Here is a 16,060-nt window from a genome sequence, read left to right as displayed (position 1 = left end):
CTGGAGAGGGAGGGTCTTGGGCCATTACGGGATGCCCCCAGAGACTAGGAGCGCCCGCACGCACGCACGCACCCCCGGAGGAGACCAGCCGAAAAGACACTCCACACCCCTCCCCGGGTCCTTGGCTCGGGACTGCGCCCCCAATACTTTGCCCACCTCCCTCCGCAGCTGGGAGGGGACCACTGTTCTCCTTCATTCCCGAGTAGCCTACGACCTGCTTGGACCCTTGGCAGTGAAAGGCTCCTAGCCTTTGCCCCTGCTGCCTTTCCGATTTCTTTCCCCCGCCTGCCGCCGACGCCCCCAGATCTCTTGGGCTCGCCCTTCCTGAAAGTAGGCGAGGCCCAGAAGCTGAGGTTGGGGCGCAGAAGGAGGGGGGTGGGAAGAGGGAGGAGCGGAGCGCGGCAGCCAGGGGCGTGTCCTCCGCTAGCCCAGCCCCTGGGTGCGCGCGGCGGTGGCGGCGGCAGCCGAGCCTCGCTTTGAGAGACAGGTATCGCTTAGGCGCCATGTTGTGAGCGGAAGTGGGGGAGCGCGCGGCGGTCGCTGTTCGGCTGGGAGCGGGCGCGGGAACCGGCGGGGGGGGCGGAGCCGTAGTCTCGGCGGCGGAAGGAGGAGAGGAAGAAAGGGGCGAGACCCGGTGCCCGGCGGAGGCGCGAGGCTCTCGCTCAGCGCGCGGGCGTCTCTGGCCAGGCGCGCGGCTTTCGGGCGGTCGGCGTCGGCGTCGAGCCCTCTGCGGGGCCGCCGCCGCTGCTGCTGCTGCTGCTGCTGCTGCTGCTGCTGCCGCTGCCGCTGCCGTGGGGCTCGGGCGGCGACGGAGCGGGGCCGGCCGCGGGGCGGGCGGGGAGGGAGGAGGCGGTGAAGGCGGCGGGCCGGGGGGGAAGATGCCGCTGGCGCAGCTGGCGGACCCGTGGCAGAAGATGGCTGTGGAGAGCCCGTCCGACAGCGCTGAGGTGAGTGCAGCAGGGTGGCTGGGGCTGGCGCGCCTCCTCCCCGCGCCCCCGCCGGCTCGCTTCGCTCCCCGGAGCTGGCCACTCTGCCCGTTCTGATCCCGCTCGCGTCTTTCCCCCGGGTTCAGGGTTTTGGTTTGGGTTGTCTGGGTGGGTCTCTTTGCCAGTCTGACTGTCTATTCCTCCCACCCGCACCCTCACCTCCTTCCCTCGCTCCGGGGGCTGCCAGTGTGGCGGCGCGTGGGGTTTGGAGTGGGCGCTGGGGCTTTGCAAGAAGCCAATTTTAATCAACTTTGCGTGGGGGAAGCGGGAGGCGGAGCGGGGGCTGGCGGGGAGTTGGGAAGTTTGCCCCAGCCGGGTCGGGGGCTTCCCCGCGACCTTAGCGACTTTGGGGGTTGTGGGAGGGGTAGGGATCGGATTCACTGAGGAGCTGGGACTCTCGAGTCCGGCCGAGGGAGGGGTTGCTGCGGAGAGACCGGCGCGCGGGGCCAGGGGCGGCGACCTGCGGGGGGTTCGGGTAAGGGGTGCAGGGTTTTGCCTCCCCTTCCCCGTCTGCCGCAGCGGTTTCTGCTGCTGCAAAGGAGAAAGTGGAAGCCCAAGGTCCCCTACCACCTCCGTTTCTGAGGTCGCAGAGCTCGCCCTCCGTCCCTTCGAGTTTAACTTGAGTTTCCTGTCCATGGATGTGAGAGGGTGATATTCAAGGAGATCAGCGGCCGCCGTAAAGGGCTTTCTGGTTTTCCTCACCCGGGATCTGGTGACCGTCCCTGAGACACCCACCCGAGTGCCCAAAACCCAAACAATATGCCCAAACAGCGCAAAACAGAATTTCCCAGGGCGCATCACTGCACCGAGCTTTTCTCAGCCGCCCCTATCCCACAGCATCTCGGGGTCTGCGAAAATAATCCAGACAAGACCCTTTCCAGGGTATCACCGCTCCTCTCCGGAGTGGAAGGAAAATCAGTTCCTGATGGTGGCGCGTCTGTGATTCTTCCTTCTTGACTTTTTGCTGCCTTCTCTCCCCGCAGCGGACTTTGGGGGATTACAGGATGATAGGCTGCGTGTGTGTAATAGTTACTGAGTGAGTGACCCCATTTCTGGAAAGCATGACTGAAACGCGGGGGTGGAATGGGGCAGGCTCTGATGAGTGGTGTGCTTGGCGGCAGCCGCTGCCCTGCCGGCCTCCGCAGTGTGAGAGGTAGATAGGGTTACCGGTTACGTCAGTAAAACCGGGGCTCAGTTTGATCTGAGATGCGGGACACTTTTATTCTCGGGTATAATGGAGAGGGCGGGAATCAGTTCAAATCGCTTTTCACTTTTTTTCCCCCCAGTCACCTCCACTGTTGTATAAAAATGTTTGCTTCTTCTTAACGCACGAAGAGTTGTAATAGTGCTTATGATTGGTGCTTAGTATTTTGCTACTTGGATCATATTTGTAAAACCTGAACTAAATGCTGCTCTTCAATGGAGAATACATTGATATATGTTGAAAGAAAAGGAAAGAAAGAAAGGAAATCATGTTTTTAAGACTGGCAGAATTACAAGAACTTTATTTAAAATTGTTGACCAGACTAATACTATAAATCTTTTATTAAAAAGCCAAATTTATGATGTTTAATCATCCTTTTAATGGATAGTGTGAAAGACAGTGTGCAAGGGCTCTTTTCATATTTTTCCCCAGAAAATTTTTTGCGTTAAATAATACAGCTGAAAGATTCATAACATGTTCTCAAAGCACTGAACTTGTGGAAAGAAATTAAATTTGCTCTGAGCCTGATTTTTAGATACAAACATTAACAATTGCAACTCAAGATCAGTCCACATTTCTGCTTGGCATGTATCAATGTGTAGGAAAACAATATCATTTAAAATTCCACCTTATCTTTTTTCTACAAGGAATGCATTTGGATAAGGAAGCACAAAACTGATGTTTATTTAGCACAAACTATATGCCAGGTACTGTGCTATGTTACTGTTTCGTTTTATCCTTCCTATGACCCAGCAGGGTAGGGTTATGGTCCCCATTGTTATAGATTAGGAAACCAAATCTCAGAAGTTAAAAGGCACAAAGATTATAAATAGTAAATGGCAGAGCCATAATTCAGAGCCAGGTGGATACAATTCATGTGTTTCATTTTATATCAGTGTAGCTGCTTCAAATCTTTTGTGGAAAAATTCAGGGTATAAATAAGCCAGTAGTTAGAGGTCATGTATTTTCCAGAAACAAATAGAGTATTATAAGAGGTCTCATTTGGTGAAGCCTTATTATTTCAGTTACTATCATGTTTTCCAGAACTTGACAGATAGGATTCCACAATTTGCTATGTTCAAAGAATTTTGCTATTCTGGCGTAAAATATGTCAAACAGAGCCAATGTTGCCAAGATTTATTAAAACTAAATTCTAACAAATTGCTTTTAGATATTTAGTTTCCTTTGCTTGTTCAGCTATTTCAAGTAAATTGCTTCTGATACAATTTGGAAATATAGAAGACAGTGACGGAAAGGTTGAAAAAGTCCACTCAGAGGTCTAATATTTTCACTATTATGCTGTTTCCTCCCCGGTAGGTTCCTATCAGATAATAATTGTATTTTACCAGAGTAACATCGTTTTTTTTTAAAGAATCATTTACTTGAGTAAATACATCAAAATATTTCTCTCCAGGTTAAAAGATTTCAGGATTTGTCTGTGTAGGAGTTTATATTTATGGTCTCATCCCTAGTACACTGTGAATTCTTGAAAGCAGACTCCGCCCCCCCCCCCCCCCCCCCCCCCCCCCCCCCCGCGCGCCTTTGAATCCTCAGCATTTAACACAATGCCTGGCACTTATATATTGTAGACTTAATAAATATCTGCTGAATGAATCATGAAAGTCAAGAATAGAATGATTATGAATCTTATGTCTGTTTTTTTTTTAATCGTTTTAATCTCATTAAAATATGTACAATTTAAAAAGACCTCAGTGCCTCAGTAACAACACGGGTAGTTTCTTTAGTTCCTTTACACTGGCCTTCTTGCTTTAAGACCTCACACGAATCTCATGGTGTTCAAAACAAAAAAACCCTTGTGGTTAAACTCAAACGTGGGTCAGAGCATGATAGGCTAGAACTAGGCCAAATGTTTAAAGAAGCAAATTTAAGATAATAAAGGAAGTACTATGTAAGCAAAGTAAGGGTTGGTACAAGATAAAAAACAAACTAGCTTCCTAACTGGTCTAGGTGAACTCTTTAGTGAGTTACTTAAAAATACTAATATGCTTTGGAATATTTGACTGTTTAGAGGATGAATAGGTAGGAACTATAGCTCTTCTGTTCTACAAATTCCTTGCCACTGCTGCCAGATACAGCATTTACTGAATCATAAGCCTGACCTAGAGTAATACTTTATTCTTCGTTGCAATAGAGTAGGTATAAATGATAGTAAATCTAAATATGAAGTTTTCAAAATAATAAAATTATGGAGGTTATTTTTGTTTTATAGAAATGTGTTATATACAATGTGTATTATACAATGTGTTGTGTGAAAATAGCTACCTTTAAATAACAGGTACCCATGATACACTGAAAAATATCGAAAAATATCAACTATATAAGTATTTTATTATAGAAAATGAGGCTTTTGTGTGGGAGATCATGTTTAGTGAATGTGCAGCTATTTTTAACCTCAAAGATTATATAGTATTCTACAGTATAGTACATAGATTTTATAGTATTTCTACTTTGTCAATATATATGTATTTCTTATATTTTATCAATAGGGAAAATGTTCTATTAAAGTATAATCATTGATTTTGAAAAAAATGTTTTATTGTTTCTTTTCCTTTTCCTGTTTTATTTTTACCACCTTTCAGGTTTTTTTCTTTCCCCTAAGTGAAGATCTGAGGAGAGGACAGGTATTGTTACATGTCAACTGTCAAGTAACTGTGACACATTACTGAACACTTCATTGTTTTCAGTGATTATGGTAGAGGATGTCAGTTTTTTAAAATCTAGAAATCTTTGCTTTATTTTGGCAGCTTGATCCTGTAGTAATGGGGCAGATTCAAAATGTGAAACTTCCTGGATGCATTTAAATTTTATTAATAAGATAAAACTTTAATTACAGAAACAAGTATAGGCAGACCTTGTCTTCTCTTTAGTGTGCATTTCTGGAAAACACAATAAGTATATCTTATTTTTAATAAGAAGGATGGCATAATTGGACTGTGCACTCCTGACCAAGGACTTGACATTTGCTAAATTATAGAATGATCAAAAATATAGATCACTTATCTAGAAGTTTGAATTCCAGAAGAATTGTCCTAAAGTTTTTAAAGATGTTTATTACTAAGAAATTCATACCATTGTGATAATTAACAAGATTTGCTCCAGTTCCGTTTTCAGGGACATGTGGTCTGCCAGGCTGTGAATGATGTACCCAAGGTCACAGTTGCCTGGTTGACCCAGTGCAGAATGGGTTGACCCATTACAGAATGGGTGATTTAGGCCCAGCAGTTCAGATTATGATGAATGACACACTGACATGTTGGTGGTCTCACTGGTAATTCCCGAGTGTGATAATGCTCTGTTGTTTATGTGCTTTGCTGGATAACACATTTTAAAGCATTGGAATGCAGCTGTGCAAGTACATATATTACACATCCATTCCCCTGTTCACATAAATAGAAAAAAAAAGTATCTAAATTGTAATACCTAGCATTCATTGTCTTTTTTTCCACCCCACTCCGTCACTGTGTTCTTTTGGAATTAATACAGTGACCTGTATCATTAACCTGAAGATACTAGATTTCAGATATTCTGGTTTATCATTTTAACACCAAAAAGCATTAAACCAAAGGAAAACTACCCTATTTAATCATTCAGTAAAAACTACCATATTTAATCATTAAAGTTCGTCACGATTTAACAAAACAAGCACAGATATATTGTGTGTGTGTGTGGCTGTATTTTATAAAACAGGTTCAGGATAAAATGTATCCATATAGCACATAATGATTATTTCATACATTTGGCCTATTTATTTTTGACAGTTTATCAAGTTGTGCAATTTAAAAGCCAATATTATTAATCCCTAATGTACAGAAACATAGGAGGAAGCTGTCTTTTTGGCTAAACAAACTGTTAAAAGATAAACTTTGGCACACCAAAATTTTTACTTTTTAATTGATAAGTAATATTTGTATGTTCTTATGGGGTACATGCAATATTTTGTTCCATGCATAGAATGTGTAATGATCACATCAGGGTATTTGGGGTATCCATTAATCATTTCTATGTGTTGGGAACATTTCAAGTCCTTTCTTCTAGCTATTCTGAAATATTCTGAAATATATAATACATTGTTATTAACTATAGTCATCCTATTCTACTCTACTATCCATTATTAGAACTTATTCCTTCTATCCAACTGTATGTTTGTATTGTACCTATTAACCAACCTTTCTTCACCCGCACCCCCTCTGTAACCCCCACACTCACCCTATCCTCTAGTAACTCCCGTTCTACTCCCTACCTATGAGCTCCCCCATGTTAGTGAAAACATGCAATATTTGTCTTTCTGTCATGTGGCCTGTTTTAAGCAAATACATTAGTTACTACTACTTAAGTATTTTGGCTTTTGCTTACTCTTAAAAGTTAGAAGGAACTTTGTGGGATTAGTTGGATTAATAGCAAAGTGTTAAAGAACACAAGCTCTGGAGCCATAAAGACCTGTGTTTGACTCCTGGCTCTGCCACTTAATAACTTTGTAACCTTATGCAAATTATATTTAATATCTCTATACTTCAACATCCTAATTTGTAAAATAGTGATGAAAATAATGTCCACGTCATAGAGTTTTGGTGAGAATTAAATGAAATGATACTATATGTAATGTACTTGGTTCAATACATGGTTTAAGGTTTTAATAAGCAACAGTTACAACAGATCATCTCCCTTAAAGAACTGTCTGAGTTCTTTGTTTTTCCTCTAGGGTAATTTTTTAGAATCCAGCAAAGCAATTAAAAGTGATTTATTTGATCGATCGGTTTAAATAGTCATTGTGATATCTGAATGTAATTGAAAGGGCAAGGTGAACAGAAATCTCTTGAATCTTGTCCTTTTTGCATTTATCCCTTCCTCAATATTATCTTTAAAGGGAAAAAACAGAACATTGTGAAGAATATGTGGAAGAAGGAAAGTTTGTTCACATTTTAATATTGCTCAAATTGGAAGATGTCTCACAGTCCATGGCATGTCAGTTTATTTACCAGCATGTTTTTTCCTTAACAATATATAAAATAATAGTGTACCTGATACTTGATTGTATCTTTTAATCCGTAAAATGTAGTATATCCTGGATGTCTACCTCTTGAAGGTAATATGTCCCTGAAGAAATAGTTAAAGTCAGTTTATAGCATCAGTAGGTAGAATTTTAACTTTCTTTCTAAAACATACCAACACAAAATGTGCATACCTTTTTATATTTTAGGATGAATCCATTCCATTAATTTAATTTTTAGGGGAAGAAATTAATGTCACACCTCCGTCCCCATTACTATAAACACATTTGTTTTGGTTATTTGGAAATGCCATAGGGTAACTGGGTTTTCCTGTCTAGAAATGTAATCCTTTAGATTTTGTCTGTAATATGCTGTTGGTACTTACAGAACTCTAAATAGTATAGTATTTTTCAAGCAAAAAAGTCCCTGGAGATGTGATGTTAAAAGGTATATCCATGCCTCAAGAATCACTCCCCTCCAAAAAACAAGGAAGTATGGCATAATCAAGTAACTCTGGGAAATGTGGCATTAAACAAGATTTAACCTGTCTTTACTGTGTAACTTAGAACTTTTAAGATGTTGTATACAGTGAATCTGCAAAATGGATAGGGCCCACAGCATTTGAGACTTGATGTCAGAACCCCTTTTTTGTAAACCACCTATTGAAGTCTCAGTGGACACAAAGTGCTTTGCAGAACACAGTTTTGGAAAGTCTGATAACTACAGTAATGTGATCCAGTATCGCCTGGAAATGAGCTGTTATGTTTAATTGACTATATTGAAGTGTTTTCTTTAACTGTCAAGAGTTTTGTTTCATTTTGAATTGAAATCTTTCTAAATTAAATTGTATAAAAATGTTCCACCTTAATAGTGAATATAAATTTAAATTTAAATAAAAATTAAAAATAATTTACACTTTTGATTTGATGTTCTGAAAATTAATGGTCGTATTCTACTTTAATATCAAACGAATTGCCCCTACTAAATGGCCTGTACATTGACTGTTTCTGTAACTTATGTCTAATATTTGTAGTTTAAAACTTTTCCTACTATATGCCACTTTATACTACCATTTAATCTGCTTTTCTTTCCCATTTTCCTATTTAAATTAATTGCTTCTCATTTTCACTTACTAGAGAATAGAGCTAGGGTTAGTAATATAAAAAAGTCACAGTTTTCAGATAATATAAAATAGCATCTTCACCCTTTTTCTGGTCTCTGCTCATCACGTACAAATACCTCTGGGGTCAGGGATATCTGCTGGGCATATTATTGAACAATGAATAGTGGTTTTATGTTTTACATACCATAACAGAATGGCTCAATTGCTGGCATTACGTCCCCGGCATATTTACCTTCCTCTCTTGAAGTTGTCAGCTAGAAAGTAGAACATAAATGAACTAAAAAACAGGCAGCTATAAAATGGAAATCTTGCCTACTACCCCGCCTGGAGTCAGGTCTCCACATTGTGAGTCCTTTTCTGTTCTCATAAAATGTGCTAGTTCCCTAAATATTTGTTACTGTACACTTAGGTGTAAATCTAAAAGCACTTTTAGATTTCTTGTCATAATAGATTTCCAACCATAGCATAGGTTAAATCAAATTTTCCCATTTTAGCTAGTATATCTGTGGTCTCTTACATACCTTAAAAACTAGTTTTGTTTTGTCCACCATATAAATTGATTTTTATAATCTTACATATGATGATGATCTCATCTTCAAATCTGACCTGGTCATCTAGATTTCTGTGAGCTTGGCTCTAATTCTTTGGCCAACAAAGCTTGTTATAGGAAACTTGGTTCAGTCATTTGATATGTGTTAGAAGCAGATGTCAAATGATAGCCTGAAGCAAAAGATCATTTTGACATTAATAGACTGAAATGCATTTCAAGTGCAGTAGTTTGGGATAAATCTTCACTCCAGAAATCTTGTAAAACCTATAGCAAAAACCTCAGCTACCTAGAATGTTATTTCAGTTCTTCACATTTAGGACCAGAGACATCTACCTGAAAATAATATAATAAAGATTTACTTAAAATAACAAAAAAATTTCTAGATCAGCACCGTTCAGTACAGTAGCTGCTACCCATATGTGGCTTTTGAGCACTTGAAATGTGACTAGTGTGGAACTGAATTTTTGAATTTTAACTAATAGTTACCAGTGGCTATTGGCTACCATGTTGAACAGTATAGTTCTAGATTATAGGATGAGTACAAATTGAATCAATTTTTTACACCAGTGTTTTTTCGTTCCTACTTTATATGATTTTTATCTTGAAATTAATAGGCTAAAGCTTTTCTCAAAACAAATATTTAACATGCTTTTTCAAATTATGTTTAATCAGGTTTGTTTTGTCCTTTTCTACCCTGAAGATTCTGATAAACCCCCTAATATGGTACATACCCCACAAATCACCATTCTGCTTTTCCTACAACTTTAAATAGTTTTACTGTGATATCTAATTCAAGTCATAGCACTGAAGCATTAGGGGAAATTTAAATATCAAAAAATGTTGTAATTATAAGTTTCGTCTTGTGTACCAAGCTTACAGACAGAGATATAAACAGTAAGAATAATGTCTCTGGGTAGAAAAATATATAATTATTTTCTATATTATTGGATGAATAAATTACTGTATGGTAATTTGTTTAAATACTGTGTTGTGTTCACTGTACTGTGCTAGTTAAAACCGAAAAAGTGGATTGGTACATCTTGAAACATGAAAGTATTTAAATTTTTTTAGCATAGAATTTTAGAGCAGAAAACAATTTAGCCCTACCCTATTTATATAAGAAAATTGAGACCTGTTCAGGCAGACCTGCTCCAGGTGATACATTAACAAAGTCAGAGCTAGGGTGTGCAACACATTCACTTCACTAAAATTTATTTTGCCATCCACAACATACCAATACAGTTTTTTAATTTTATCAAAACTATCTTAAGTACAAATTCTGAAAGAGCCACAGTGCATAAAAGTTCAAATATTACTTTTTCTGTACCCTCCACTAATTTTAACTCATTTGCGGTGGCAGAGTACTCAAATCCAAAATAATATACAGCCTTGTCTTAGCCTTAGTTTACAAGTGTGGAAAATACAGTCCTTAGTTTACAAAAACAACTTTAGAATGTTCCTGCCTACAAACAAAGGGTGAGGGGTATGTTGAGATCACTGCTGTTTCTTTCCCAAGTGAAGATGGAAGGCAGCTCACATGTATTGAATGCTCCCCTTAACAAGTCACTTTGTGTATATCAGCTTGAGTGAAGTATACATAATTATCCTCAACTTAGAGATGAGGAAACTGAAGCCTAGAAGGGTTAAGTAATGTGCTTATGGTTGCACAGCTACTAACTGGAGGAGGCAGAATTCAAACCCAAGTCTCAGGTTGCAAATTCTATTGACTTTTCACTACACAGCCCCATTTGAGTTGAGAACATCCAGGTGAGTAACCCAGTCTAGATGAAATCTGCTACAAGGGAAAAGGATCCAGATAGTTTACATGAGTAGGTATTGTGGAGATGCACAGGATAACCTAGAGAGATAGATGACTTCTCATATATATAAATATTTGTATGTATGTAGCACAAAGCCTTATTCTTACCAAGGAGGCCTGTAGAGATGATGTGATCCTGGCATGAACTAGGAATGCTGTTCGTAATAGAGACAATGCTTAAGTAGTCAATAGGTAGTTAGAAAAGTTAGTAAACTGAGCGAAGTTGGTATTAGTTTCCAAATACAGTGGGTTAAATAGGCTTTTGTGAGTTGGCCTGAAAAACAGCATTTATGACATTGGATAGGAAGACTCTTTGAGATTTCTAAGCAGCTGTCTTATAAATAAAATAAAATGTCTAATGTTTGAAATAAAAATTGCCGTATTTGGGATAAAGGGGATCTGCCTGGATATTACTTAACAGCTGTCCTTACAGAAGCCCCTAGGTGTATGCCTGAGTAAATGTGTTCTGTTCTTTGATTGCAGCTTATTAAATCATTACCTCTCTATCTTTTCATCCTCTTTTCGGAAAAATCTACTTGATGTTCCCTCAAAGTGCCAGAAAACAGAATTTGGCTCAACCCAAAAAGGTTAACAATTATCTTGCTATAGTATAAGAAAAGGAAATTTAAAAGGAAAGTTATACAATCATTGCTTTTTTCTTAGACTGTCAAGTTGAATAGTCCTAATTAATTCCTTTTTTTGTTTTTTGTTTTTTTCTCGTTGTTTGTTTGTTTTTGAGACAGCTTCTCACTCTGTCACCCAGGCTGGAGTGCAGTGGTGTGATCTGGGCTCACTGTAACCTCTGCCTTCTGAGTTCAAGTGATTCTCCTGCCTCGGCCTCCCTAGTAGCTGGGACTACAGGCGCCTGCCATCAGGCCTGGCTGATTTTTGTATTTTGGGTAGAGATAGGGTTTCACCATGTTGGCCAGGCTGGTCTTGAACTCCTTACCTCAGGTGATCCACCCGCCCCAGCCTCCCAAAGTGCTGGGATTAAAGGTGTGAGCCACTGCGTCCGGCCCAATTCCTTTTTTTTTTTTTTTTTTTTTGCGATGGAGTTTCGCTCTTGTTGCCCAGGCTGGAGTGCACAGTGGTGCGATCTCAGCCACTTGTAGCCCCTGCGTCCTGGGTTCAAGCGATTCTCCTGCCTCAGGCTCCCAAGTAGCTGGGATTACAGGCACCCACCACCACCCCCAGCCAATTTTTTGTATTTTTAATAGAGACAGGGTTGCGTCATGTTGACCAGGCTCGTCTCAAACTTCTGGCCTCAGGTGATCCAGCCGTCTCACCCTCACAAAATGCTGGGATTACAAGTGTGACCCACCATGCCCAGCCTAATTTCTTTTTTAATTGAGATATTTACATACTATAAAATTCAGCCTTGTAAAGTATATAATTCAGTGGCTTTTACTATATTCACAAGGTTGTGCAACCATCAATACTATCTATTACTTAGAACATTTTCTTCACCCTAAAAAGAAATTTCATACTCATTAGCAGTCACTCCCCATTTCCTCCATTCCCCCAGCCCCTAGCAATCACTAATCTACTTTCTGTCTCTAGATTCACCTATTCTGGACAATTCATATTAATGGAATCATACAGTATGTGGCATTTGTGTTTGTTTTTAAGGTTCATACATGTTTCAAGGTTTATACATGTTATAGCATGTATCAAGACTTTATTCTTTTGTATGGCTGAATAACCTATTTTGTATGGATACACCACAGTTTGTTTATCCATTTATCAGTTGATAGACATTGGAAATTGTTTCTACTTTTTGGCTATCATGAATAATGCTGCTGTGAACATTTGTATTAAGTTTCTATGTGAACATATGTTTCCAGTTTTCTTGGATACATACCTAGGAGTAGAATTGCTGAGTCATATGGTAAGTCTATGTTTAGCTCTTTGAGGTACTGCCAAACTTTTCCAACTGGCCTGCACCATTTTACATTCCCATCAGCAGTGTATGAGAGTTCCAGCTTTTGCACGTCCTTGCCAGCACTTATTATTGTCTTTTTTACTATAACCATCCTAGTGGGTGTGAAGTGTTATCTCATTGTGGTTTTGATTTGCATTTCTCTAATGACTAATGATGTTAAGGATCTTTTCATGTGCCGCTTGTCCATTTGTATACATAATTCTTGTGCTTATTTTGTTACTGTTTTAGGAACTTAAATGGGCTTTGCTCTAATGCTGATATAGAAGTGCCTTGTGTTGTATACGTATTTCTTCTCAAAAAAGTTAGTTTCAATATGTGCTTTTAAGATATTTTCTTTGTTTTTAGATTTGATAAATACAAAGCTTTTCCTAAAATAGTGGTTTTCCACCTCAGTTAATAGAGCTCTAGGTTCTATGAAAGTACCTTAGGATACCTCTCACCTAGGGCACCCTGTCTCTCAGCCAGAGAGGAATTCCTAGAGGAATACAACAAAGAGTTAAATATTGGTTCTATAACTTAAAAAAAAAAAAAAAAGAAAGAAAGTTCCAGAAATAAAAGATTGGGGAGGTGATATTTTTCCTTAGACTCTCCTCAGCCTAAACTATTCTATGGTTTCTTATTTAAAGCAAAAGTACAGGAGTTAATTTAACATTAATTATTTATCTTAATAGAAAAACAATAGGCCTAGAATCTCTGAAATTAAATATAAGTCAACAGATAAATGAATTCAGGAATCCACCTCAAGTGAAGTAACATATACAAGTATGTTATTTGAAGAAGTAAAAATGCAAATAAAACAAAACCTTATTTGCCTCCCTTCCTTCAAGTTCCTGCTAGCTATTGGTATAATTCAAGAGTAATAGCTATCAAAATGGATGTTCTGGGTCAGGTGCTGTGACTCATGCCTGTAATCTCAGCACTTTGGGAGGGCAAGGTGGGTGGATCACAAGGTCAAGGTATCGAGACCATCCTGGCCAACATGGTGAAACCCCATCTTTACTAAAAGTACAAAAATTAGCTGGGCATGGTGGCGCGCACCTGCAGTCCCAGCTACTCAGGAGTCTGAGACAAGAGAATCACTTGAATCTGGGAGGCGGAGGTTGCGGTGAGCTGAGATTGCACTACTGCACCCCAGCCTGGCAACAGAGCACGACTCCATCTCAAAAAAAAAAAAAAAGATGTTCACATTAAGTAATCCTTAGAGAAATGTCATCGGCAAATTAAAAATAAGTTTTGCCTTGGATTAATAAAAAAAAGGGGGGGGCTCATAAATGAGTTTTAAAGCTATCTCCTGTCCCCCACCCCCGTTCTTCTGAGTATGTATAGTATAATACTAGGTGAAAATGAATTAAATGGAATTTTTTCCTTTGGAACATTAAAATCTAAAAGTACTGGGGTGGACAGGAAGTTTAATAGCATGAAACGAGGTAAACTAGTAAAGAATAATATAAGCAGATGTAATTGGATCTTCAGGAGGAAATTATGACCTATAACGTACAGCAGTTTTCCATAGTACATTTTGAACCATAAAGTGGAAAACTAGAAAATAAATGTTATTTTCAACATAAAAATTAATCACTTGGAGGACACTTCTGGTTCTGCCAAGATAACAAACCCCTATTCCTCCTTGATCCTCCCTTACAGCTAAAACACCTTAGACATAACACAACAGACACACACAGGAACACTCTAAAAGTGGAAAAAGAAGGCAAACAATCTGTAGACCTTGGGACTCAAGAAAATCCAGGGAACTCACTATTTGTATTCTTCCTATTGCCTCCCGTATATCCTCAGCAGGGTGCTATGAAAGCCTCTAAACTAGAACTGCCAACAGGCACAGACAAAAAGAGCTCTGAGAAAAGCCTGTTTTCTTTAGACAGACAACTGAGGGAAAGGTAGCCAAATAAGACTAAACCTTTTTTACAATACTCAACCTACCCTGTCCAAACACCTTCAGAAAAACCCCACCCCACCCCAAAGAAGCAAATAACAGTGCTTTTACTCCCCAACCCAGTGGTGTGGGCTGGGGAGATCAGAGACCTAAGCACCTATTTCTTTGCCCAGCAAAAGCAGACAGCACTTTGGTTCCACCTGCTGGGTGGTTTTGGCAGACCAGGCAGGAAGCTTTTTCTCTCATTTCTCTTCAAGCAGAAGGAAGTTGTGCTCTTGCCAGGGTGGTGTCTAGCAGCAGTGGGGTCTAGCAGCAGATTGAGCCTCCACCCCAACCCAGGAGCAATGTTACTTAATAAGGTGGCATGAGCCAGAGCTAATCCATACTCTACCCTCACCCGACGTCAACAAGGCAGAACAACATAGTTGGAGGTAGGATTCTCAACACTGCTTATCTCCACTAATGTCAGTGGGGCCCAGTGGAGAACTGAGCCTTCACTTCCATCTGGGGGTGCCAGGGCTAGTTGGCATTCTGCTTCCTCCTCTACCCTCCCCTGTTGTTAGCTGGGTCCCTTGGGGAGCTGAGCTTTTGACTTTTTAGTGCAGCAACAAAGAAATATGAGTCAGCCCTCTGCTTTCCTCCTCCCTGTCATCAGTGGGGCCCAGCAGGGATATGAGCTTACACCCCTACTCAGAGGCAATGAGGTGATACAGGTTGGTGCCCCACTTTCATTGGGACTAAGAGCGGAGCTGAACTTACACCCATCTGCAACAAAGCAGTGTGAGTCATTGCTCCACTTTTGCCTGGGTGATGTTGGTGGAGCCCAGGAGGAAGCTGAACATACACACTCACCCTCTCCTCACGCTCCGCCTCAAAAGGAAGACTGCCTGCTTCAGAAAAAAAACAAGATTAAATAGGAAAGAGTCTTATAATCTCCAAAAATATCCATTAGACAGTCACAAATCACTTATACCAAAAACCAGGAAAATTGCAACACAAATGAGAAAAGACAGTCAACAGACAGCAGCACTGTGATAATTCAGATGTTGTAATTATCAGGCCAGAATTTTAAAGCAGCCATCACAAAAATGCCTCAGTGAGCAATCACAAACACACTGAAACAAATGAAAAATTAGTCTCAGAAAAGAAATGGAAGATATAAGGAAGAACCAAATAATACAATAACTGAAATAAACTTACTACATGGGCTAGATAGAATGGAGATGACAGGAAAGAATAACCCCGAAGATAAAGCAATAAAAATGAACAATAGAGAAAAAGTAAACTGGAAAATGAACAGAGCCTCAAAGGCCTGGTGAACATTAACAAAAGATTTAACGTTTATGTCGTCAGAGTCCCAGAAAGGGAAGAGAGAAAGTGGACCTGAAGAAATAATGGCTGAAATTTCCCCAAATTTTGCAAAAGACGTATTGTTCAAATTCAGGAAGCTAACTGAATCCCAAATGAGATAAACCCAAAGTAATCCACTCCTAGACACAATCAAAATCAAACTTTTGGAAATGAGTAGGTTTTTTT

General features: G+C 40.0%; 1 protein-coding gene across 1 annotated transcript in view; it reads left to right on the top strand.

Moving 5' to 3' along the window:
* Positions 1-498: 498 nt before the first annotated feature.
* The window catches only part of RPS6KA3 (ribosomal protein S6 kinase A3), a 114,197-nt gene continuing 98,635 nt past the window's right edge, over positions 499-16,060 (top strand). The window contains exon 1 of the mRNA XM_017540673.2: positions 499-947. Coding sequence (XP_017396162.2) covers positions 879-947 — 69 coding nt within the window. The 5' untranslated portion in view covers positions 499-878. The remainder of the gene's footprint in view (positions 948-16,060) is intronic.

The sequence above is a fragment of the Cebus imitator genome, unplaced genomic scaffold, assembly GCF_001604975.1.
Source record: "Cebus imitator isolate Cc_AM_T3 unplaced genomic scaffold, Cebus_imitator-1.0 Scaffold128, whole genome shotgun sequence".
Lineage (NCBI taxonomy): Eukaryota > Metazoa > Chordata > Mammalia > Primates > Cebidae > Cebus > Cebus imitator.
This window is presented reverse-complemented; position numbering and strand designations above follow the sequence as displayed.